The following is a 26,351-nucleotide window of genomic DNA, read 5'->3' on the forward strand; positions in this document are numbered from 1 at the left end:
TGAGCTGAAGCTCTATTTTGCTGAGCAGTTTGTACATGGCAGACAATCATTGTCACTGTTCTCATGTTATGGCAAGTGGAGATCATAACGATGCACAGGTCAGTTTCCACAGTCATTTTCAGGGACTATATAAGGATCTGATGTGTGCTTGATCTCCTCCTAACTGCACGCTGACCTTAAAGCATCCTGATTTGATGGGAGGCAAGGGAGCTTCTTTTTAAACGGCACATTTCCTGCACAGGTGAAGATAACCAGGTGCTGTTAAAGATGCTTCTGTCGTCAGCCCGATGGCTCATCCTGCTGCACCTCCTGTACCATGTTGATGCTGGTGAGTTGAATGTTCCTCTTTGTGGTTTATTCCTTTATATTTGTTTGGTTTTATCTATTGTCCTGAAAATGAAACTACAAAACTTGTTATATAGAATTAAACTTAAGTACACAACAGTACTTATTTGTTTTTATACATAATGTACTGATAGTAGTTTTGTTGGGTGACATGGACTGATGGGTCCTTCAGGTCTGGCCCCCATCCTGGCAGTATCTGCCCGACCATACAAAAGCATGTTCAATAAACTTGGATTGATGAGCCTTTGGGGCCCAGTTGTGTTGAGGTGGTTGGACCTCAAGTCTTAATTATTTTCATTTGTCAGTGCTGAGCTAGAAGAAAGAAACGGACCAGATCGTAGTGTTGATGGAAAGGCCCTTGGGATCTATGCTTTTGTTGGTTGATGTGTTCCTGAAATAGGTATCTGATTTTTGTAGGTGAATCTAATAATTTTTTTTTTGTCAGCCAACCAATTAGTGTCATGCACATCAACACCTAAATGAAATATAAACAGACTTGAGGCTTCTTGGATCAAGTTCGGTGCAGGTCAGTAGTGCTGCTGTAACATAAACCACTGCACCATCTTTTTGAATGCCAGGACGGATTCTGTGGAAGATCAAGGAGCGTGTGCGAGACCTGCAGCTGCAGAAAGCCAAGCAGCATCTGCTGATACAAGTGGTCGGTGGTCATCAGCCTCTCAAACTCGTGAATGAGGGACAGATTCACCAGCCGCTGGACCACTTCAACCGACGGGATGTTAGAACCTTCCCTCAGGTAGAGAAAGATTGGTGCTTTAAATATTTACGTTTGTTTCAACAGCACTTGGTGTTTTACACTTTCACATTAACACTGATGTCAGCACCGCAGGGCGCTGTCCGGGGACACTAGGAGCAACTTGGGCTTCAGTGTCTTTCCCAAGAAGACAGGTGGACTAGAGAGGCCTGAACCTCCTCACCTCCCCGACTCTGCCGGGCAGTGTTGACAACATGAGTTTAAATGTTCAGCTTTGGTTTTTTGCCGTTGGAGGTTTCCAGTGTGCATAAACTAAAGACTCTTACTCTTCCTGAGACCATGGATGTGCAGGGCTGCTGCTTTGAATCAACCTTTCCTTTTGTGTTTTTCTTCCAGAGGTTCTTTGTGAATGAAGCATATTGGCAGCGACCTCATGGTCCAGTGTTCCTCTTCATCGGAGGAGAAGGGCCCATCTTTGAGTTTGACGTTCTGGCAGGTACACCAGGATGTAGCGTATGTCCTCACCTTTCTATCACATTTTAAAACAGTGGATTGAAAGTGCTGGAAATGTATGAATCAACTAATAAACTGGCCGAACATCTAGAAACACTGTGAGTGAAGCATCATATTGTGCATTAGGAAGGTGATCGAGGTGACACCTCTTCACCCAGTCACTGTATAAACAAGAAATGATTCACGATCAGTTTTACTGTCCATTCTGTAGTCGTCAGGGCTCAATAGTGTTTTTGAAAATCACCTCATTGCACATTTTGCTCTAAGGTTATGTTTATTATTTTGCAGTTGCATTAATCACATTAAAAATAACTTTGCCTCTTTATCTTCATGCTGGGATCATATTTTCCCAGGTCATCATGTTGACATGGCAGAAAAGCACGGGGCCCTGCTATTGGCTCTGGAGCATCGTTTCTATGGCAACAGCATCAACCCTGATGGCCTCGAAACTGAGAACCTGGTGTTTTTGAGCAGTCAGCAAGCGTTAGTGATCGCTCATTACGTGTGTGTGTGTGTGTGTGTGTGCGCGTGTGTGTGTGATTTTCTCTCACTTTCTCTTCATCATGACAAATGCGTCTACATTTGTCCTTTTCTGGTTCATTCAGTTTCCTCCTATTTCTATTTCTGTGTCCATGTATCTTAGATGTGTGTCTATATTTGTGTCAAGTTGAAGGTCAAAAATGATGAACTTGTCTTTCTTTGTCAGACTTGCAGACCTGGCTGTGTTCCACCAGTACATCAGCCGAACCTTCAATCTAAGCCACAGCAACACCTGGATTAGCTTTGGAGGCTCCTATGCTGGAGCTCTCTCCGCCTGGTTCAGAGCAAAGGTGTAAACAGAAGTAAACTAAAGCAAGATAAACAAAACTCAAGGCTCTGTGCCTCAAAACATGGCTCCTTGCAAACTAATTAATTCTGTAAAATACTGACAGATTTTTAAGGATTAGGTGTTTCCAAAAATCAGTAATATCAGACGTTAATGCTTTGGAGGATGTGAAGAGCTTTGTCTTGGTTCTTAGTCTTTGTATTAACATAGAAGAATCAGTTGGTCATGAACAGACAGATAATGTAAGTAGAGAGTTGTGGAAAGGCAATATTTCCTTTCCTGTCATGAAAGTTGCACTTTTTCATAGCTTAGATAAGAAAAGGTGTACTGAGCCTCCTTCTGTCAGTTAGTGGATTTGAAAATGCTTATCATGTCGGCTGCAGAAAGTATGTTTCAAACACCAAGCACAGTGTCTGGCTTTGATTTATGGCCACTGCAGCAACTGTAAGTGTAAAGTTAGTCATTTTCCTGCATATCAGACAGACCATTAATAAGCTGTTTGTTCAGATTTAAAGGATGAGGCTGCTGTTTTCTTACTGTGAACAAATCCTGTGCGAACACCAAAACCAGTGTTTATATAGAGCCTGTAGATTTTAGGAACAGGACTTTTTTTCATTTCAGCACTTAGTTTTTGGACTTTTGATCTTTTTATGGAAAAATATTGACATTGCACTTATTGTGTTCTTTAATGCTCCACTGAAATAGACTAATATAGTAGTTTTTTTATTATAATGTGGTATATACTTGTATTGAGTGTAGTACATTAGACATTTTATAATTGCAAACACCTTGATGTTAATTAATCTCTCTGTCCTACTGCAGTTTCCCCATCTGGTGTTCGGAGCTGTGGCCTCATCTGCCCCTGTAAAGGCGAAGCTGGACTTCTCTGCATACAACAGTGTAAACTGGCACAATCTGTGGTCACAGTGGTTTTTACACTACAGGCTATTGGTCTTAATGGCCTCCAGTGTGCACCCAAAAAATTCTAAGAAGTTAAAAATAAAAAACTAACTAAAACTAATTGTTAGATCCAGTCTTTAATGCCCAACATAAATTACCTGTAACCATACAATGGAACTTCTTTTGGGTCCTTAAACCCCCTAAATTCCCAGAAACATTACCAAGGATATGACCTTAGTGTCCTCGTTTACACCACGTCCCTGCATATTACACAAAGCCTATTGGACTAATTAACACACCAGTTACACATTTTCTTTTTTTAAATAAGCATGCTCTCACTCACACACCTGCCGCTCCTTCTGTTTCAGGTTGTTGGCTCGAGTCTTGTGAACAAAGCAGTCGGTGGCTCAGAAAAGGTGTGAAGCAGCCACCTGTCTGTACGTCACATGACCGGCCTTAAATTCCTGTTTGCCGCTTGTGTTAAATTCGCCCTCGTCTTCTTCCTGCAGTGTCTGGCGGTTGTGCGAGAAGCTTTTGCTGCTGTGGAAGCAGCTTTGATGGGGGGCAATGCCAGCCAGTTGGCCGTGGACTTTGGCTGCTGTCAGATCCCAAAGGATTCTGACGATCAGGTGATGGTTTGGGGTTTTTTTTGAGACTTTTGAGGAGAAAAGTAAGAGGAGCAGGGCACAATCTGTGTCCAGTCAATATTACAGATGTGTTTTTAATTCCTTGACTATGGAGTACTTAACCATCAGCCATTATATTGTAAATATGTACATTTCAAATTATGTTAAAATGCCATTTAACACTAATTACCAACTATAAAACAATAGTTTTCATGGAAATGTTTATTTTAGTGAAATTAGTTTGGACTACTAGTTATTCCATCCACAGTTTTTTAGCTTATTGTTTCAATCATTTTTTAGCTCTTTGCAACCATTTATCCATAAAGCTAAGGATGCAATCATTCAGCAGTTATTTCTTTAGCTGGTTAGACATCTGCCTGCTCATTTTTACATTCTGTCAGTTGCAACACGTTCACCTGTTTGTTTTAGGAAAGCTGTCATTTCTAATTCCTTCAAATTCAGACTCCAGAGTTTACATGTACAGGTATTACCTGGGTGTAAATCATCATCTCTGTTCTGGTTTTGTTTCACTTGAAGACTAAATGCTTCTTTCACCACTCACCTTCACTTCAGGTTGAGCTGATGCAGAATTTGGCTGACATCTTCATGGGGACGGTGCAGTACAATGAAGAAGGGGCGCTTATGTCTATTGAAGAGCTCTGTGGTGTTATGACCAATAACAGCCAGACACATGACGCGGAGATGGAAGCTTACAACCGCCTTGTTGAGGTGGCACAGGTATGGAAGAGACACAGCAACATCCACCAGATGTCGCTGTTGGACCATTTTCATGAAATCCTCATAAGAGACAGAGGTATAGTCCCCGAAGAGAAAATGAAGAAGTGCAGCTGCTTAGGATTTTCTCTTGCCAGCACAATTGTGCAGCCATGGACCCAAGGGACGGGGCTTTCTATGATGTTTGTTTTTTTTCTTTGTGTGTTTCTTTGTGTGTGGCAGGTTTACCATTCCACCAGTGAGGAACCCTGTATGGATATTTCCCATGAGAAAACAGTGAAGGATCTGATGGACATGTCCCTCCACTCAGGCAGGAGATCAGCAAGACGGTGGATCTACCAGACCTGCACTGAGTTTGGCTTCTGTAAAACTCTCTCTCACTCACACACTCACACACAGCAACACTCACACACACACACACACACACACACACACACACACATACATCATTACCATCATCCTTTCTACATCTCGAACCACTTTCTGTGTGTGTGTGTGTGTGTGTGTGTGTGTGTGTGTGTGTGTGTGTGTGTGTGTGTGTGTGTGTGTGTGTGTGTGTGTGTGTGTGTGTGTGTGTGTGTGTGTGTGTGTGTGTGTGTGTGTGTGTGTGTGTGTGTGTGTGTGTGTGTGTGTGTGTGTGTGTGTGTGTGTGTGTGTGTGTGTGTGTGTGTGTGTAGACCAGACTTGTGAGGATGCCACTTGTCCGTTCTCTGGGATGCTGACCCTGCAGACCGATACAAAGCTCTGTCCCATGCTGTTTGGCATTTCCCAGCATTCCCTGCCTGCACGCATCAACTTCACGAACACTTACTATGGCGGAGACTGTGCTCACACACACAGGGTCCTTTATGTCAACGGTGAGACTAAATTTTCTAGGAAATACTACAAACCCTGAGGAGTGAACCAGGAAATGATCTATATGATGATTGGCACAGGTGGAATTGACCCATGGAAGGAGCTGTCAGTGGTCCAGGACAGGACGGAGAAAGGACAAGAAGCCCAGACTGTCTTCATTGAAGACACTGCTCACTGTGCTGATATGATGAGTAGAAGAGCCACAGACCGCAGGTCCCTCAACAAGGCCCGACAGGTATCCGCACCTCACCGAGATGTTTTTAATCTCTTACAATTGTAAAGATCTCAAATATGTTTTGAAGACGAGGTCCACCTGCTGGAAACTTGGTGCGGCCCTCAGCAACATCTCATGATAATCAATATAAGATCTATAATATTGCTCATGTTACAGAATCTCTCTGTGACGATGAACACTGAGATTTGTCCAAGGTCTGAAGATTTTACAGCTATTATTTTTCCCCCTTATGTCATTGCTAAGGTCACAGCTAAAACATCTTGGGTTTTTATAATATATACAGCAAACATTCAGATTCCAGCCTGTGCACAAAAATACATTCAGAAATCTAAACCATTAATGAGCTTCCAGCAGTTACAGCTGGTCAAGTATCTTCAAAAATAAAGTCAGAATTGACTTTTTAGTTCTTGTCTCTGCTGCAGATCAAGAAGAAACACAGAGAGAAACTCTTAAATGAAAATTATTAGAACTTTGAATGAAACCCGTTTGGTTTGACTAAGGCTGAGTTCACACTTCAGCCCTGCACAGGCCCCTCATTCATATGAATGAATGGGAAGACTCCATCTATGTGGTGGGGGAGTCGATGCAGAGGGTCCAGCACTAAAAGAAAAAAGGCTGAACCTGCCTCTACTTTGACCTTCTTTTGGTTGTTGTATAAGAGACAAGGTGATTACAGCTGTGATATTTTCTCAATATTATAAATCACTTTAACTTCAGCTTAACCTTTAAATACATTTTTGCACTGCAGTTTCTTTCTGTCACACACTGGGATCACATCAGTGAGTTTCAAGGCCTAAATACAGAAGATTAAGACACTGATAACTCTTCATTATTATCAACATGTACTTGAAAACCTTAATATCCTTTAATGTGAGTCGATTTCACCCTGAAATCATTAACAGGAGCGTTACCCGTAATATATATACATATTACTCTTCAAGGCCTGAATACTTGAGATATATATATATATATTCACAATATTCTTAAGGTGCCAAATTTGAGCTTTTTAAAAGGTTTTAACCGCAGATGAAAATATCAGCACTTAAACTACATATATATATTATGGTGATGTGGTAGTTAGTGTGGTGTAGACTGTGTGTGTTGATGTTGCTCACATTGTTTTCTCATCTTTCAGGACATTCAGGACCATGTGACCAGCTGGTTGCAGGCGGCTGCCCGGGAGAAGATGGAGAAAACAGCGGTTTGATCAGATCATCATTATAATCTGATCAGGTCTGATCACTCTCTCTCCTCTGAAACCGATAAGAACCAGTTAATAAGCTGATGCTGTTTTATCCTCCTCATTTAGTCCCTCCTGTTCTTCACCAATGCATATATACTGTGAGTTTGTATGGTTTTTATTTCTAAGGGCTTTTTGTGCCTTTTTTAAAACTTTGTATTCAGATTGAGCTTCCTGTATGCTTTATTTTTCTTTCCTTTCCTCTGACGTACACAGATTCTGTTGGTATTCATTAGCTTTCTGTGCCGCAGCAGTATAGTGTTTAGTGTTTTACAGAAGTTATCAATAACGTCGTAGTGTCACTAGGGTGCGATATTGCAACATGTACGTTGAGCTTATTTCTTTAGATCAGGTTTGCCAAACTTAACATTTATGTTGTTGATAAAAGGTAATCTTTATAATTAATTAAATCATCAATCATTTTATCAATATGGCGTTTGTCCATGAGTTAATAAGGAAACTGAATGCATTATATGTATGTACAATATATCTGTGAGTGAAATCATGAAGATATGAAGAAAGGTGAGGAAACACCAGTTGTTGCAAGGCCATCTGTTTGTGTGTGTGTGAGCATGCATGGGTGCGTGTGTTCGAGTGACCCTCTCAGTAGGGGGGTCAAAAGTGGGAGGTCATGACCCTGCTGACCCCGTGGGAGAGGGAGATCATCAATCAACTAGAGGCTGGACAGAGCAGCAGGAGGGGAGATGCACAACACACACACCCACACACACACACATGCCTAAATACTGTAACACATACACGACATAGTCATGGGGAACAAACTTAGTACAAAATCCATCTGAGTCAAACACTTGATGATGAACAGAAATTTATTCTGAGACGCGTGATCTTGGCTAACCAGGCGCTGTGTGTTTTGTTTAATATAGATGCAGAGATGCTATCACAGCAGAACAGATGGAAAGAAAAGGAGTAAAGCTGAAGTGCTTTTTCACTGCTGCTCTTCCGTTTCATTCGTTCCTAACAACCCCTCATCTCTTCGCAATTGTAAACAAGCAAACCCACAAATAGACACACACACTTCCACACACTCCAAAAGCCACTATCAGGGTTATCAGCAAGCACTTGCAGAGCGACAGGGCATGCTTTTTCTCTTGCCTCCACTCCTCCTCCTCCTGCAGCCTGTCCTGGTGATCAATGAGGAAGTTCTTGGGCCTCAACTATTAATCAGAGCCTATCGGCTATCTGTCTGGTGAGCCAACCAATCACAGTCCTCCGACAGCTGGGCCATGAAAAATGTGGCCTGGTAGATGGAGGAGAGGTGGGGAGGTTTGGGGGGTGGGGGTGAGGTCGTGGAGTGGAGGAGGGAGGTGAAGGAGCATGCTGTCGGATCCGAGTCGGGTCACAGCTGCATGACTGCAATTTACACGCTTATATTTGGTTCTTAACATGAGGACGACTGCAGCACACACACGTGAACGAGTTTCATGACCGATGCCCACAGAATAATCCTTTGGACGAAGTTTGCTCCTGAGTCACATTTACATCAGAGGTTTTGCACCCATGTAGCACCTATTAGACCCAACCATCAGCACTGCTTTTATTTGGTGACAAGAATCTTTAAAAAATTCTAAGAAACAGTTTTCATGGAGTCTTTGCGACAGAAGCCGTCGTGGACTATAACACTGGTGATCTGCTGTCCAATAACGAGGCCTGTCCTCACACCTCAAAGCTTCATCAGTGCACTCCAATCCTTCTTCTGCATAATCACCACGCTCACACTCATCTATTCACATCTTATTGCCATGATTAGATTACATCTAATGCTATTACAGCGCTCCCGTCCCTCTCTCCTCATCACCCCACCTCTCCCTCGCTCTCTCTCTCCCTCATCATGGATTTTTTGCAGATCTTATTAGTGTGTGATGCAGACCAGGTCTCCCACTTTGAATTTATGAACCCTCAGACTTCTTTCCTTTAATCTCTCCCCCTCTCCTCCTCTTTTCCTTTCCTGCATCTGTCCATCTATCATTCCCAGGGTTGGCTTGGGCGGAAGAGTATTAATCCCTCCATCCCATCTCTCACTCCTCTGGACAGATGAGGAGGTGGAGGGAGGGAGGGAGCTGGGGATGGAAAGAGGAGGAGGAGAGGAAGAGGGCAGGATACTTCAAATTACTTTTCATAATATTTCTGTAGCATTGTGGGGAAGATATGGAGGCTTTACAAATAATGTATGCAGATTTTACTGGACGATAGCTCAATGCTTTGATACCTTCAGCGGGTAAGAGCTGAAGATGAACTGAACTGTGTGTAGGTGGAGCACATAGGCAATAACTACAAATAATGGTAAACAACTTAGTTTAGGAGTGTGTGTGTGTGCTTCTCAGTTGTTGCATGTCTATGTGGTGCTTGATGTGGCAAAATGAAGTTTATGCAAAAAACATATTTATATGCAAAGTGTGTGTTTGTGCAAAAGGGGAACATTAACTACATCTTATTACCTGTTGCCTGTAATAAAGACACACACTTCAATACACACACACACCCACACACAAAGTATGTTCTACAGGATCCAATAAGCTCTGGGAAATCAATTGGAGTGATCAGGACATTTAATGACTCCAATCCTCACAGGTCTAATTCTGTAAAAAAGCAAAGAAAGAAATTCAGTCCAAAGAAAAGAAATAAACCTTTGACCAGAAGTCAGGGTAAAGCCGACATACCCCCACACCCCCAGCCCCCACAAGCCTGTGCAGTGACAGGTAGATTAAGGGGTGTGATAGATGCCCCTCTCTGTATCTTCCTCTCTCCATCTCCCCCATCTCCCTCCCCTCTATCCATCATGGCGGCTGGTGTAATTGCGGCTGCGTGGGGCTGGCAGAGGGAGCCTCCATCCATCTCCTTAACAACAAACAGTCATGAGGACGGATGGCGCTGCACTCTCCAGTTAATCTCCATCTATAAGGGGAAGGAAGGGAGGGGAGGGGAGGGACAGAGAGGGAGAGGAGCAAAATAACAGAAGGGAAAAGGTAGTGTTGGCTTACTATAAACAAAAAGAGATGGAGAGGGGAAGGCAGAAGGAGGGAGGGAGGGATGGATGGTAGAGAGCTGAAGAGAGAGGTCATGCCCAAAAGAATAGAAACAAGAGGGATATAGGAAGAGGAATGACCCAACTGGGGGAGAATGAGAGAAATTGGAGGGAAAGTTTGCAAACAGGCTGAAAGAGCAGGTCAATAAAGGTGGATTTGCTCGACGAGCGTGCCTGAAGAAAACAGGGGAGATGGAGGGAGGGAGGGTAGAAAATTTATGTCTATGCAGCCAAACGACCCAGAAACTAGAAAGGCAGACTCATAAAAATGCACTCTGCACCCCCTGACTAGCCCTTACTCTGTTTCTTTCCCCTCATCCCCTCGTTTTACCTCCCTCCATCACTCTGATCCCTCCATCTAATGCGGGTGATGGAGGGTCACAGCTCTCTGATGTTTTGGGTGGTTGTGTGTGTCTCCCAGAGGTCAAGGCTGCCATATTTTTCTAATGGCAAAGTCATCCAAGTCAACAAGGCTGCGTGGCCTTGTACCCCAACTTCCATCCCTCATGGGTAAAGTCACGTAAACTCAGCTGTTGCAGCGAGGCGAGGTCAGCAGCTGTATTTCATCTGATTAGATACCAGCATTTAGAAAATATCAATAACGGGCAGCTCCATATTTCTAGATGCACAGTGTCAATTTCAGCAGAAGCTATGGCGGCGGAGCAATTTGTAGTGCGGCTGTCAGAACATCTCTTACTTGCAATTTAGTTGGATCTTATGGGATTTACAAAGGCCAGTTGTGTTTCAGATACCACACAAGACAATGCAAAGATAATTTACATGCAGTCTTGTAGGTAAACACCCACAGTTGCTAACATTCTTCCTTTAACACAGTTTCCTGTTGTCTAGCAGCTGGCAGTGAGTCCTGACTTACCAGATCAGCACCTTGACACTGATGCTCCAGCAAACAAGCAAACAAGTAAACAAGCACCACAAAGCTCTGGACACAAACACACGTGCACACTCCTATATCCACTGTCATGCACGCTCTCTTGTCCACTGTCATGCACGCTCTCTTGTCCACTGTCATGCACGCTCTTGCAGGCTAGAATGAGCGCACACACTCAACAGGCCTTGGGCGGGGAGGGGGCATTTGAGTCTTGACAGGGGGTGACAAATAACTGCAGCAGTCTTGACATGCAAAATGGTCCCTCAGCAAACCTGCCTGACTAATATTCAACTGTGTGGTGCAGGAGACAAGACTGTTTCTTATGGCAGAACAATAGTTTAAAGCCAGAGTATCTGTTTTAATCAGCGCACACACGTTTGTGTGAGCATAAATGTTGTGGACAGTCACATGTGATATTCTGCTTATAACATGACATGATCCTTTAGAGATTTATATAATAAATAGATAATTATATTTGTTACTAATTTTACTAATCAACACTAATACTAATATTTTACAAAGACAAGAAGATGCTCTAAAACTAAAAGGAAATCAATTTTATGCTAATTGAATATTTCAGTTTAAGTAAAAACTATTGTTTCCAGAATGAACCGCATGTAAATTTTCACGTAAATGTTTCTGTTCCTTTTAGATCAATATGAACAATAATGTTTCCAGTCCTGTTAATCATTAATGTTTATATTTACAATATTTCAACAATTCAAAACCATTTTCACCAAATAGGAGTGACTTTGTTGATTGTTGGACGAGTGAAGGTTCTCTAATACCAGGAGAACATTTAATGACCACTGAGGATTTTAAATACGTCTGTTCTTTAGCCTGTACTAATGAACTAATGAACATATGTTTTGTTTGCATCCAATCCTTAATCTGTGTATTTGGATCAAACCTCTCACATCTTATTAAAGACCTGCAGGACTGGTCTGTAAGAATAATAGTTTTCCTTTCAGCACAAACTTAACAACATATGTTAAAAGTGTAGAAAAGTAGGTGTTGGTCCAGAGACAGTGATGTGATGAAAGTGACAGATAAGTGTTTGTGATGTAAATGAGTATAATCTCCATGTTTGGATAATACTCTGTAAAATGTTACAGAAGAAGATTTATGGTTCATTTAAAGCAACGAGGTGAAGAAAAACACTGACATCAGCTCTTTCTGTTCCCCTGCACATTTGAGTATAAAGCTTTTTCCATTAAGACACAAGATCTAAATCCCTGTGAACATGAATTGGTCAGATGAAACACACTTTAACGTTAATCCTTCTCATTCAGCCTGTTAACAAAGTGAAAACAAGCCTTTTCCAGCCCATTGACGCTGTTTCGTGGCTCAGTGTCGGAGGGGGTTGAGCGCTGTGATCACCCCTGTAGGACACCGACACCCTGCGGAGTTAAAAGGCCCCTGGCTGCAGGGACGGTGCACGGACCTCACAGGCGACCCCACGGTCAAACTCCATGCCGCCCACAGAGACGCCTGCCCCGGCCTGCTGGTGCCCGCCGAGCCGCTGCTGATTGAAATGCAGCCGCCTGTTGGCCCCTCACAGCGGGGCCCGGGAGCGAGGAGCGTCCTGAATAATTATTATGTTACTTAGGTGTCATTTACAACACAAGACTGGAGTTTAGGTATTCCACCAACATGTGAAAGCTTTTTTCTCTCTACAGTTAAAATTAAACCTTCTCACAATAATGGTTTTGTTTTCTCACTTCTCGCAATCAACAAAGGGGAAACCAAAGAGGGACATTTGTGTCCAAAGGCTGACACTTAGCAGTCAGCACTTTCCTGTCATCGAGCACGCTCCGAACTTATTTATGGTCATCAAATCAATGAAACTCTTTATTTGGGCTGAAAATGGGCCCAGTCGTCCTGAAAACGAAGCGTTTGAAACCAGAAACTGAAGCAAACTCGCCAAAGAAAGATCTGTTTTGAAAGTTGCAGACGCTTCTCTGGGAGGGATTTAATACCTCACATATTCTTATCACTTTCATTGATTACGCAGAAGTGAGGAGATTCATGTAAAACCTGATCCATCCCAGCAGAGCCAGAGACTTCACGATTCTTCTCCCGAGTTATCCCGAGACGATAAAAGCGCAGCTGCAGCGCGGATGGAGAAAGGATGGAGGGATGATGGAGGAGTGATAAAACAATCGAATGGGTCTTCTTCTTCTCTCTTGTGTGTGTGATAAGGAGGAGGAGTAAAAGGAAGAGGAGGTGGAAGGAGGGGGGTGCCAGAGACCCCGTCGCGCTCTGACCCTCCGAAACCTCCCCGCACACCGCCACCACTCACCCCGCTCCTGCTGCTCCTGCTGCTCCTCCTTCACTCCTCCTGAGACTGAAAACACCATCGCTCATCCCCGGCCGTGACATTTTCCAGCCTGTCGCCGTATGCTGCGCGGACAGCGAGCACAAGCAGCCAAAAAGGGGAAGGGACGTTTTCTGTTCGCCTTCCTCAGCACCGAGCAACCCGACGCTCTGCGAGCCGGAGCGAGAGGCGCACCAGGCGGAGGCGAGGCGCTGCAGGAAACCGCTGCTCCCCTTTCTCCAGGGTTTCTGGACTACACCGGACACGGCCCGGAACAGGACTGGATATTTACGTCTCGGTGGGACATTTTACACCATTTACCGGAGCCTTGTGTTACTCAACATCATCATCAATAGATTTTACAATAGCATGAAATAGGCTGCGAGGTTTATTGGAGCGTTTATTGCCTCTTAGCGTATTAGAGCTTACACTGGCAATAGGATATCAGCGTATTAACGCTCATAAACCTCCAGTCCCGTCATTATGTTGTAATATAAAACGCGATGGGCTCGGAGTAAACAGACCCACAGAGGGAGCAGGTCCTGACTGTTTCTGTACAGCCTAACGCTGTTGTTGAAGCCTTAGACTCCTAACGTTAACCGTGTCTACAACTTCATTGCTCATGCATATAAAAAAACACATGCACTTTTATTTCCAGGACTCCAGGGACCGACGAAGGGAGCAAAGCTCGCTGAACCAGCCGAGCGGCGCATCATCATCTCCGGTGTGGGACTGGCTGTCGAGTCGCATGGAGAAGAGGGTAAGTCTGCTGTTTTTCATCTCTGTTTGTGTCGGACTGGCCAGGACCTGCTCCCTCAGACCCGCCTGGGATCCCAGTTTTTATTTTCCTGAGGAAAAGGTGGAAAGTTAATCAGGAAGGTCGAGGTTTGGGGGTTTTCTTGGCACTGCCCAGTCTCTGGTTGGGTTCAGCGGCTGTACGAGGGCCCAGTGGAGACAGACTAGAGGGCTGTGCTGGCATGGACTAAATGTTTAGGAGGAAACAGAAACAACAACAGAAAACAAACAAACAAAACGCAGCACAGCCACATTGTGCTATAAAACCTAAGAAATGTTCTTAATATGTTCATAAAAGCAACAAAGAACAACTTTTAAATCCACCACTTTATCCTGGGCTGCAGCTGAGACGGATTCATGTCTAACTTAAGGCCAAACACTGTCTCAGATGCTTCACAGGGAACAGTTGATTTGTATCTAATATTCCATCCATCCCTTCAAGTAATGTGGATTTATTGTTGTGTAATGTCATTGAGGCGTTATAATGGCACACGAGGGTTAGTGTGGGTCATTAAGAGGCAGAGGAAACGAGATGCGGCTCTTCAACTCGGTAAGTAGGTCAGTTTTTTTGCTACAGTGATTCAGAGGCATGATGGTGGTGGAGGAGACGAGGCTGACAGCAGCAGGCAGCCTCAAACTGGCAAGTAGAGATGGACAGTGTGAAGAGACTCGCCGCTGTAGGGAAACAGCACAGGGACGAAGGTTTTTAGACCCAGACACCGAACCAGCTGAAAACCAGACTTGTACCTACAGATATTTCAAATCAAGCAGCAAAGATAATAATATAGATTCACGCTGGTTTGCACAGTGAGAACTCGTGTAATGGGAATACATGATATTAAACAACTCTATTCTGTTCTTTATTATCTTCAGAACACGCTGTAATAAAAAGTCTTCCGGTTCCTTTGAGCAGAATTTTAAGAAAATTAAACGGACACTGGTCCAACATGAGTCCAAGACCTACAGTTCTGTGCAGAACTCGACCTTAGATCTGCAACAGGTTCTGTATATTTTGTTTTCAACAGGTTTGTCTGTAACATATAGAACTTAACTAATAACTGATCACTTTTTTTACTGACTTCATAGAAACAGGACGAGTCGCTTTAACGTGGATGTCGGTTTGTTCTAACTTGTTGAATTTTGAGTTAAATTAACCCGCAAACAAATTCCCACCGTCACGGTTTTATTTTCCAGAAGATGTTCCCGAGTTATTTGGATGTTTTTCCAAGAATATTTAATTCGCAGGGATTTTAATAATAATAACTATCGATCGGTTACTTTTTATTAATAGAAAAAGGCTTTATTGATTTATTTACACGCCCAATGATCTGAAATCTAAATGTGGACACAAATTTCGTCTTGGTTTGCTGTTTTTCTTACAAAATGTTTGTTGCTGCTGTGCAGTTATTCATGTTCTTGGCTCGGAGGAGAAGAAAGCGCTTGTCAGGCCGAACCTGAAAATGTTTTCCTGCCATCTGAAGGCTCCGTGACTTTAAAAAAAGTGGGCAAATTCGCGGAATCTGTCATCTCAACGTGCGCGCTTTGATCCGCTTTGACGCACAGAAACCCGATAGGCGCCGTGCGCAAAGAGAGACGCGCAATCTGATAGCAGTGATTGTGTTAATAGCCAGCCTCCATAAAAACTAGAAGGTGTCTCAGGCCAGGGCCTCAGAGCAGGTGCTTTTGTGATCCCGGTGGCCATATGGGACTCTGAAATACAACAATTTGATAAGCCATTTAGGACAGTGGTTCAAAGTGGGGTCCGGAGACCTGCAGGGGTCATGCACATGCAGCAGTGGACAGAGCCCGCACATAAAGAGGAGTAATTGAATTTATCTTTTATTTAATTCAGAGAAGTCAAAATATAGAGAATATTTAGAAAAATAGCTTTTTGCTGTAAAATGTAGACATTTATCTCACATCTGACCCTGAGATAAACATGTTGGTGTCTGTCAGCTATTTGAAAATTGATCATATGAAGAATGTAAAAATAAACAAGAATAAGATTTTAATGTTCAAATGATTGAACATTAAACCTGAACAGTATTTACAAATGTAAAGGAATCAGTGTCCTCTAGTGACACGCTTCTGCAGTAAATCATAACCTCTTGTGTTTGTCAGCCTTTTGAATAGTCTGCAGAAAATCTAGGCTAAGCAGATCACAACATTTATGGTTGGGTTAAAATAACACAGCAGTGAAAGGTGTTAGGGCCAGGCCACATAACAGGTGCTGTGTGTGATCCTGGTGGCCCTGTGGGACTGCTCTGGGAGTCACTTTTAATCCAGCAGAAAAAGAAACAGAAGCAGATCTGCTGACCTGAGCAATGTTTCCTCAAAGCGTGAAGCTGCAGTGAAGCACAATTTAGCTCCAGAACACAGTGAGAGAGAGAGAGAGAGAGCCAGGCATGTATATTCATGATGTTACATGTGTGATTCCTGCGATGTGTACGTTTGGGTCTGTGTGTGTGTGTGTGTGTGTGTGAGTGTGTGTGTGTGCGTGCGTGTGTGTGTGTGTGTGCGTGTGTGTGTGTGTGTGAGCGGGCCCTGTGAGGCTGTCACAGCGGGTCGTGAGGGACGTCTCAGCACGACTCCTGTCTAGTCTGAGTTTAGGAAGGAGGAGACCACATTAGCAGCTACAGACTCACTGTCTCTAACGGTCTCACCTCCCTTGTTTCTTGTCTCCTCTGTGCTGTGGACTTTTCCATAACTGAGAAAAAAAACTCTTCTTTTTATCTAGACACCTCTTCATTTTTAGGTTATCCAAGCACTTTGGAGAGAATTTCATCAGGGTTTCATAATCCTGGGAGTGGGGGAATTTTCGTCAGCTTATAAATCCGTGAAAACAAAGAAATCACCAAGGTTTTTCTTTTGAGGGAATGGGGACACACAGAACTGCTGTGGTATTTGTTCACACAGGCCCAGTTATTCCATTAAAGCTAGTTTGTTTTTCTAACTAATGTTGATATTAACGTTGGTTTTGTAGGAATCACTCTGAGGCGTTCAGTAATAATTAGATAAACACATTTCATCTGATGAAAACAGTCAGTCAACCAGTTAGTGGATTAACAGAGTTCATCCTAACACTTTTGATAATTGTTTGAGACATGTTTTAGGCAAAACAGTCACAAGTAGAATATCCTTGGACAAAGAAACTGAATATGTCAGTTTGGGTTTTGGAAAATTGTGACAGGATTAGATTTTTTTGACTTTCGTCTGTGCGTTTATACGCCCAAATGATCAATGGAGAAAACAGTCTGAAATGTTATCTTTGCAGACCTAACACACGACTATCTGCCCTGTCGAGCGGCAGGACTTTCTTCTATTAAATGCAGCACAAAATGTTTGCAACAGCAGACGAGCGTCAGCCCAGTAAGCCGTGCCACTGAAACCCCCTGACAGCTCCGCCACATAATAAAATCACAATAAGATTTGATGTCAGACAGGCACAGATGTCGAACGTGTCTCATGTTTTCTGTCTTTCCATCTAATTGTGTTTCAGTATGAAGAGCTGGTGCACTACTCAGGGTCGGAGGGCATGTCGGTGGGGGGGTACGGGGACGATGTCAGGTCGCTTCCTCCCCCACAGTACGGACCCACTATCCCTGACTCGCTCAAACACCACAAAGACCAGATTTATGGGTAAGCATGGATCCACGTGTCATGTGTGTTGCCTGTCGTGTTGTTATAAACAGGTTAAACTACATGTGCCACTCTAAAGCGGTTTAACATGCAGTATTCATGTATGTCAAGTGTATATGAAAATACATGTGAAGTGTTCACTCCTGTCTGTTTCATAAATGCTGTGGTTTAAAGTTTTTTTTATACCCTGGATCATGTGTACACTATGTCAGCTGTTACCGTGTTTATGTATGGTATGTTAACTGTGTATGTGTGTCTCTTTCTGTGTGTGTGTGTGTGTGTGTGTGTGTGAAGTCACCCACTGTTTCCACTGCTGGCTTTAGTGTTCGAGAAGTGCGAGCTCGCCACCTGCTCCCCTCGAGACTCCACCTCCCTCTCAGCCACCTCCCACCTCTCCGGCATGACCAATCACAGCGACGTCTGCTCCTCCGAGTCCTTCAACGATGACATTGCTGCTTTCGCTAAGCAGGTGAGTGACACCTGTGGGAGCCAATCAGAGAACAGACGTTAGCCGACGCCAGTTTTCCTATTTGTTGTAACTAGTTGAATTTGTGTTGCAGATTCGTTCTGAGAAGCCCATATTTTCTTCTAATCCTGAGCTGGACAACTTGGTATGACGCATCGATAGACATCACAATAAAATGTGTTTTCACACATGCATTGTGGGATATGTATTAAATTTGTAATAAATCTGCATTCTTTGCTCCACAGATGATCCAGGCCATACAGGTTCTTCGGTTTCATTTGCTGGAGTTAGAGAAGGTTGGGAGTTCAGGGCTGTGCTTTTATTTGACCACTTTCTGCTTGTTCTTACATTTTAATGGACTTTTTTAGTATGCATACTGCATCCGCATTACGTGTTCTCAGGCTTGTGAGAGAGTCTTATGTGTCAGTTACCGAACAGCAGTATAATCAAATAGTCTTTGTCATAAAATCAATGAAGAACAGTCTTTCTGCATCTTAACAAAGTTAATTTAAGAAAATGTGAATGTGTATGGGTTTACAAAGTGCTTTGGAAACCTGGCAAGAAAAACCGTGAACGTGTCCTTTAATGCTCAGAGAAATGGTATGACCTATTTAGACGCTGGTTAGGAAGTGGTGTTAACAATATGTACTGATGGGGAAAAATCTGTCTCCAAAGGTGCATGATTTGTGTGATAATTTCTGCCATCGCTACATCACCTGTCTGAAGGGCAAAATGCCCACAGACCTTGTGCTGGATGAACGGGAGGGAGGCTCCAAGTCTGACATGGAGGACTTTACTGGATCCTGCACCAGTTTGTCAGAGCAGGTGAGAAAAGCTGCCAAGGCACCAAATGTCTAACAGCACGCTGTAACACTGTCTCCATCATTCCTCTGTCCAGCCGCATCCATTGGATGTCAGAATAATGACCTCATGGTTTATGACTCCCTGTTCTCGCCCCTCTCCACCTGCTGGGAATTCCCTCTCTTCCCATTACTCTACCTCCAACCTCCTCTCTGTCTTCCTCTCATTCTCCAGAATGCATCATGGTTACGGGAGCCGGATGAATGTGCCACTACTCCTCTGGGAACACCAGGCACCTGTGGCCTGCCTTCACACAGCACAGCCGACAACTGTAGTGACACAGGTAGACACACATAGATGCACGTGCACAAATCACCCACTGAAAACACTGGACTGTACCTCTGCACAAACACTGCAATGCAGAGCAAAGATACGTGTAGGGAAACTAAGGTGTGCATGCACACAACTGCAACTGCAGCAACATTCATACTCCCTATTTTAATGCACCATGTGCAATAGTGTAGATGTTTTTCCTCATCACACATAACAGTAAATAGAATGGCAAACAAATATCTAACAAAAATGTACAATTTTAAAAATATTTCATAGACTAAATATTTAAACAGTTAAATAATCAGCAGATAAATCATTAATGAAATTAATCAGCAGATGCAGCCCAGCTCTGAGGTGATGAACATTATCCATAGTTTAATATTTGCTGATTATCATTACAATATTTCTTCTCAACTAATTGTAATCTCACATTTTTGATATGTTTCCATACACTCCGGTGCTACGTCTACCTAAGTCCTTTGCTGTGTAACAGTATCAGTCCTGTAACAGCTCCTCCCACCGTGAAGGACGATAATGTTCAATTTTGCTGAAATTATTTTAGAGAGGTATTGATTCAACTGAATGCCTTTGGAAGATGTTTGTGCTGCTGTTGAACTGAATATATATCTATTAATACTGTTAGTGGGTTTAATGGATATTGAGGAGAGGTTCTGAATGTGCTGAACTGGACTTTTGGAAAGCGGAAATCTATAAATGCTGAAACAAATTATCAGAAAAACTAATAATAATCACCATGAGCCTGCATCTGTATGACCCCAGTAAACACACACACACACACACACACACACACACAAAGTCCTTGAATGCTTCCTTGGCCTCCCTGCAGGCGATGGTCTGGATGGAGGAGTGGCCTCTCCCAGTACAGGAGAGGAGGATGAGTCAGACAGAGACAGGAGGAACAACAAGAAAAGAGGGATCTTTCCCAAAGTAGCCACAAACATCATGAGAGCGTGGCTTTTCCAGCATCTGTCGGTGAGAAAGCGTGTTCCCGTTTCTTATCGTGCACAAAAGAAACATATTTGGAAAATAATTAAAACTGTCTTGCTAAACTGTTAGAAAGCTTGCACTATCTTGTGTAAAGCACAGAGTGAGAGAATAATTACTGAAAGAGGATTTGGTGCCAGGAAAACCTCAGCGACAAGAACAGGCAGCGAGGGGAAGGGAGTGTATAATGGAGGTCAATTAAATTAAATGAAAAATCTGGGGATTAAGTGATTATGTGAATATGCACTCTATTGAATAATTGTGGAAGTGATAGAAATGGAGTGAGTAATTGTTGGCGAGGTGGTTAGATTGGTAATTAGCTACTAAATGAGGCAGGGCAAATGTTGCTTCACTTCAATTATTACAGTGTCTGTGTGTGAGAGAGAGGAACACAGAGAGATGTGAGAGGTGGCTGAGATTGGAAGTGTGAGTGTAGATATGAATTCAGATGGGAGATTGTCAGTATTTACAGTGAGAGACTCAAGTAGCCCCAGAGTGATTTTCCTGTTTCTCCACATCCACGTACTTACATGTTTGCAAGAACCAGGAACCATTTGTAGGTCTGCTGTGTTTTGCTTTCTTTAATGCCTGACTGTGTGTCCTCTCCCAGCATCCATACCCCTCTGAGGAGCAGAAGAAGCAGCTGTCACAGGACACGGGACTGACCATTTTACAGGTCAACAACTGGTCAGTGCACCCTGATCAATACATTGACTCTAGCCCCGTGACTTATTAATATTTAGTCCAACTGTCTCGTTTAAACAAAAAGCATCAACATTCAATTTGACAGCGACCTCTGTTTCCATGTCAGTAACACGTGTTTGCATATTTCTGGTTATTAGGTCTTTATTGTTCATATTCTGTGTGAATAAATGTGCATTAAATAAAAGGTGGCATCTTCTTTACTAGAGAGCAGCTTGTAACAGAGGAAGAAATGTCCTACTAAGCAGCTTTTTCTGAAGCTGAAGAGCAATAAAATCCACTTGCTCCATGCACATAAAACAAAATAGCAAATCAATGTCCAATAATCAGATGATTTACTGCTGAAAAATTCCCTATTCCTTACTCAGGCACACATGAATCTGCACCGGCAAAACACACACACACACACACACACACATACACACACACAGCATTTCCACCTATCAATGACTTATTTTATAATTATCAACGTCCTATTTATTCATGGACACACACTCTCAGGCCGAACTCAACAAAAACGTGAAGTGTGGATTAAACAAAAGATTCTGTAATATGGTAACGTACATGTTTATAAATGCACTCTTGCCGCAGCTCATACAGTGACCCAATCAATTCAGATCAATCAATTATCACAGAATGATCAATATCTGCTCTGCCCCAACTTTGATTTACCTTACCCTCTGAAAGGGGTTAAGTGGTTGTAAAAAGGAAAAAGGTTAATAGTCTCCCAGTCAGCTTTTTTTCTGCATCAGTGGGTGGCCTTGTTCGTCCCCCTCTCTCTCTCTGATCACACTCTTTCTCTATGTCTCTCTCCCCTGTGCAGGTTTATCAATGCCAGGAGGAGAATAGTTCAGCCAATGATTGACCAATCAAATCGCTCAGGTTGGTGTTTAGGAGTCAGTCAGTACACAACTTTATGAAAGTGGCTTTATTGTATAGCCCATGTGTGTCTCATGGCGTGTCTATGTTTGTGGTCCCACAGGTCAAGGGGGTCCCTACAGTCCAGAGGGAGCAGCTCTCGGTGGCTACGGGCTTGACGGACAAGCCCACCTTGGGCTTCGAACAGCAGGTAGAGTATCCGAAAGGGAAATTCTGCACACACACACACACTTAGCGTGCACACAGTACACGTCTCCACTTGATGGACAGGTCTGGTAGTTCACTATATGTCTAAGTGTAAACAAACCCTGTGAAAACACCAAACGCAGCAATGAAGTATTTATATTCAGCTTGATATAATTTCGCCTGTGTCATAGAGCTCGACTGTAGTATAAACACACACACACACACACACACACACACACATACACTGTCAGAAACGCTCACTAGAGCACAGTCCACAGCTGGTAATAATCTCCAACAACTGCACTATTTCCTCGTTGTTAAAAACTAAACAGCTGTTTAGGATCTACACTGTAAATAAAAATCAATGGTCTTGGGGCTCAAGGCAACAGATGGGCTGTGAAAAATGCAGACTAGCACCAGTCCTTACCCTGGAAATGGACATTGAAAATATAAACCTGTCCCACCAGGTCTCCAGGGGATGTCTTCACTGCAGGGCGACTACCCTGGAGCTCTCCTATCCCAACCAGGATACCCTCCCCACCCGGGACCCTCCCTCCACCCGTACCCGGGCCCACACCCCCACGCCGCCATGCTGCTCCACCCGCCACCACATGCACACCCCGCAGAGCCGCTCCTCGCGCAGGGACTGGACATACATGCACACTAGCTTTGGGGGGGGGGGGATTTAGTGTGAGTGAGGGATCATTACTGCGTGAATGTGTGAGTGTGTGCGGTGAGATATGTGTGTGGTTGGCTGCGTATGTGTATTGACACATACAGTGTCACACTATTTAAAGTAAAAAGACACATTGCTCTGAAAGTTTACATTCCCCAGTGAAAGACACTGACCTCAATGTAGCTGTTTCACACTCACACACACACGCACACACACACACACACACACAAGCAGACAAAAACAATAAATTTACACACACACACACACACACACACACACACACACACACACACACACACACACACACACACAGAGTCTGGACCCACAGGTTTAAGCCATACCTCTTTCAGAGTAGAAGTGCTTCCTCCTCTTTAAATGTCTCCACTGTGTGCTGTGGGTGAGACACATGCTTTAAACTACACTTCCCATCATGCCTGTTGAACCACAGGAAGACTCTGGACCGGATCAGAGAGACATATGAATATTTATCCCCAGACTTTTTACAGCAGCACACGGACGTTACTGGATGGGACTTGAACCTGTGAATACGCCTTCTTCACTACTCCCTGTCTTCCTGCACACGTTGGCTGTCAAAGATACACGCCCACCTTCACACACTTTATTTAAAGCTGTTTGACGCCTTTCTTATTCTATTTTTATATTTATGTGTGCCACTCCAGACAGATGCAGCTTCATGTGAGCTTGTTGAAATGTTAGTGCTCTTCCTCAGCATGAAGCTAAACACTATGAACGACTTCCAGTCTGCCTCGCTCGTACCACTGACCTCCTTAAGATGCCGACAGGCGTCCATTACCTTAAGGATCTTTCCTGCACACTTGCAAATACGCACATAGCAGAACACTAACTCCACTCTAAGGCATTTCTACACACACACACACACACACACATACTCAGACGTACACACACAAACTTGTGTAAGCATTTCTTGTACATGTTGGTCTGACACAGCAGTGTGTGAGGGGAGCTGCAGCCAAAGGACTCTTCAAACATTCGGCTCCCTCTCCACTTTGCTCAGACTGCTGAAACATTTCTGAATGACGATGGGAAATACAGTTAAAATATTAAAAAGGTTTTTTTATAAGACTTGTGACTTGTCCTCTGTTTGTGTGTTTGGTGTGTTTAATCTTAGGCCTACTTGAGACCAGGAAGTGGGCAGTTGGGTGGTAGTGGATTGCTAGGTGTTGCATTCATTTCTTGTTTGTATTCTTGTCTGGTGGGAGGTCGTGCATTTACGACATCAGCAATGATAAAAACACAGATAATGTACATAAACGCATGATAATTCATTGTGTATTAGAAAAATGTGGATTTTTAAACACAATGTTTTATCTTTTGTTGCACAAAACAATTAGAATTTGTTTGGTAGTAATAAAAAATAGGTACAGTTTTTAAAAACTAACAAACTACTTAATCAGATTAGATAAATTGGAACTAGATTTAGAATTTTAAGTCTGCAGTGGGTAAAAACCTGATTGAAAACTACACACTGCACAAAAGCAAAGTGCAGATTTTGGTGATTAAATATGGGGAGGAAAAGGAATTTTTTTCTGTATTTCTTTTTCTCATTAAAAATAGTAAAATACATTTATACCTTGTACATTTGCTGTAGATCTAACATCATAGCCTAAGTTGCTGGTTGTGTTATTTACTGTGCCCATGCACATTGCTAGTGAGTATCAACCTATTTCTTCCTAAGCAATGAGAGTGATAGTTGTGTAACATGAAATGAAACACAGGGTAATCTGTGTGAAGTTGCTTTGAGGTGGATTGAGCTACACAGGATAATATCTCTATTATCTATATACTGCACCAATTGCTTCGCAAGACTTTTAAAGTACGACTGCAATTTACTCAAAGTATTTATTAAACTGAACAGCTTTAATTTTACTATCATTAAATTGTAAAAGATGTTTGCAATTTTTTTGTTTTATTGGCATTAGGCTTAAATTTGAGGTTACACACCTCATTCTGAAGACTGCACATGAGGTTTACTGTAATTGAGACATAGCTTGAGTTAAAGGACCCATGTGCATAAAACGTTGTATCATCTGCATAAAAGTTGATGTCGATTGTCAATAACAGTGGCCCAAGCATAGAACCTTGGTTATTAAAAGGGAAAATATGGGATCAACAGTCCAGATTCTTGTCGTCCTGCATAATGAACAAAAAACATAAATTTGGCTTATTTTCAATTGCACTTAAATCAAATAAATACATAAATAAATAAAGCATTTTCTCTTCCTTGAGACCACAAAATCTGTAAAATAACAAAAGCTAAAGAAAATGGAACTTTGCACATAGAAATCTTTGACTTTTGGTTACAAGTAAGAGACAATATGCTCATAATTTAGGTGTGTACTTCACATCAACAGACTTTCTATACTTATACATCAATGATATTACATTGTTTGGAAAAACAGCAAACAAATGCTCCATACAAAGTAAAGATTTCACCTTGCTAAGTAGTATATAGTATATAGTATATAGTATAGTATATTTAAGGATAAATGTCCATGTAAACATCTTTCTACTGAGCCTGATTTTCCATCTTTTATCCAATCTTTTTCCAGAGTGGAATTAAGTCACATTTACGTTAATGTTTTGAAATTCCCACTATTATCTTATGAAATCCTAGAAATGTCATGGTTTGTAATGTGCAGTACACCTTTATACTATATAGTATTAGTATTCTGTATGTAATTAATACATACCTAATGTCAAAGACTCTATGTGTAACAGAAAATCTATGAAATATAATATCAGTAAATGTATTTGCTCCTTCCAACACTAAATGTTTAACCATTCAGCATTAAGTACTCCTAGGAACCGATGTAGGATTATCAGACATATAAGACAAATATTAAGACTTTAAACTAATTTCATTCATTTTTTCATTATGCTGATGTGCAGCCTCCCAAGTACAGTCTGAGCAGAGTCAGCAGAAATGATTTAAAAACAGCCCAAAGCAGCTTGTGGTATCTCGATTTACCATAATCCACACAACTCAGGAATATTTTCACTCCTTTATGAGATGTTCAAACACTTATAATAAACCACCATCCAAGCCACTCAACTTCACAGGAGCTTTTTTGATAAATAGTGTAATCTTCCTTCTTTTTTCCAGTCATAAGTCACCTCGGTCCGTCCCCTCCTCCGACTATCTGTTTAACTCTGATGGAGGCCTCAGGCTGCAGCCACAGCTAATCTGTCACACAGCCTGGATTATCACAGAGAGGAAAGAAGTCTGATGTTTTTTTAATGTTTTACAGCACAGACCAGAGCTCCGTGTGGCTAATGCAGATCTTTTCCAGTCATCACATTCTTCTTTTCCTACTAGTTCGTCACTAAAATGAAGGACAATATATCAACAAGTGCACCCTTTGCTTTTTTTACTCCTAACTTCCCCATCCCAGCCCCTGATGTATAGTCCTATCTATAACCTTCACCTCTCTGCTGCATCAATAATTCCACGTTTTGCCACCCTGCCTCCACTCATAATACCCCAAACATGCAGAAAACCCTCAATACCCCCTAAAACCCTGCCCCCATTTGTCCTGAAGCAGGCAGGGGGTCAGGGGCCAGAGTTCAAACAGAGGTCAACAGGAAATG

At 42.6% G+C, this 26,351-nt stretch overlaps 2 protein-coding genes across 2 annotated transcripts; both read left to right on the top strand.

The window, feature by feature from the left end:
- Positions 1-267: 267 nt before the first annotated feature.
- prss16 (serine protease 16) lies at positions 268-13,934 on the top strand. The gene is made up of 16 exons (XM_026313295.1): positions 268-328; positions 924-1,099; positions 1,454-1,553; positions 1,924-2,053; positions 2,277-2,400; positions 3,219-3,296; positions 3,665-3,712; positions 3,806-3,925; positions 4,496-4,660; positions 4,880-5,021; positions 5,335-5,514; positions 5,593-5,747; positions 6,883-6,948; positions 12,274-12,468; positions 13,338-13,537; positions 13,898-13,934. The coding sequence occupies exons 1-16, from the start codon at positions 268-270 to the stop codon at positions 13,932-13,934; spliced, it is 1,977 nt and encodes a 658-aa protein (XP_026169080.1).
- Positions 13,358-22,712, top strand: meis3 (myeloid ecotropic viral integration site 3). The gene is made up of 13 exons (XM_026292423.1): positions 13,358-13,537; positions 13,898-13,999; positions 17,534-17,673; positions 17,968-18,142; positions 18,234-18,284; positions 18,385-18,435; positions 18,815-18,964; positions 19,175-19,283; positions 20,121-20,266; positions 20,889-20,965; positions 21,804-21,862; positions 21,963-22,049; positions 22,513-22,712. Exons 2-13 carry the CDS (start codon positions 13,988-13,990, stop codon positions 22,710-22,712), a joined length of 1,257 nt encoding a protein of 418 aa, XP_026148208.1. The 5' UTR covers positions 13,358-13,537; positions 13,898-13,987.
- The last annotated feature ends 3,639 nt before the right edge of the window (positions 22,713-26,351 follow it).

Source organism: Mastacembelus armatus, chromosome 13, assembly GCF_900324485.2.
Source record: "Mastacembelus armatus chromosome 13, fMasArm1.2, whole genome shotgun sequence".
Lineage (NCBI taxonomy): Eukaryota > Metazoa > Chordata > Actinopteri > Synbranchiformes > Mastacembelidae > Mastacembelus > Mastacembelus armatus.

Excerpts from the sequence above, each read along its gene's own strand:
- prss16 (XM_026313295.1), top strand. The coding sequence starts at position 268 with ATGCTTCTGTCGTCAGCCCGATGGCTCATCCTGCTGCACCTCCTGTAC. Across the intron at positions 3,297-3,664 it reads ACTTCTCTGCATACAACAGT|GTTGTTGGCTCGAGTCTTGT; the intron begins GTAAACTGGCAC and ends CTTCTGTTTCAG. Across the intron at positions 13,538-13,897 it reads GACTGGATATTTACGTCTCG|GACTCCAGGGACCGACGAAG; the intron begins GTGGGACATTTT and ends TTTTATTTCCAG.
- meis3 (XM_026292423.1), top strand. Across the intron at positions 17,674-17,967 it reads CACAAAGACCAGATTTATGG|TCACCCACTGTTTCCACTGC; the intron begins GTAAGCATGGAT and ends GTGTGTGTGAAG. Across the intron at positions 22,050-22,512 it reads CCTTGGGCTTCGAACAGCAG|GTCTCCAGGGGATGTCTTCA; the intron begins GTAGAGTATCCG and ends CTGTCCCACCAG.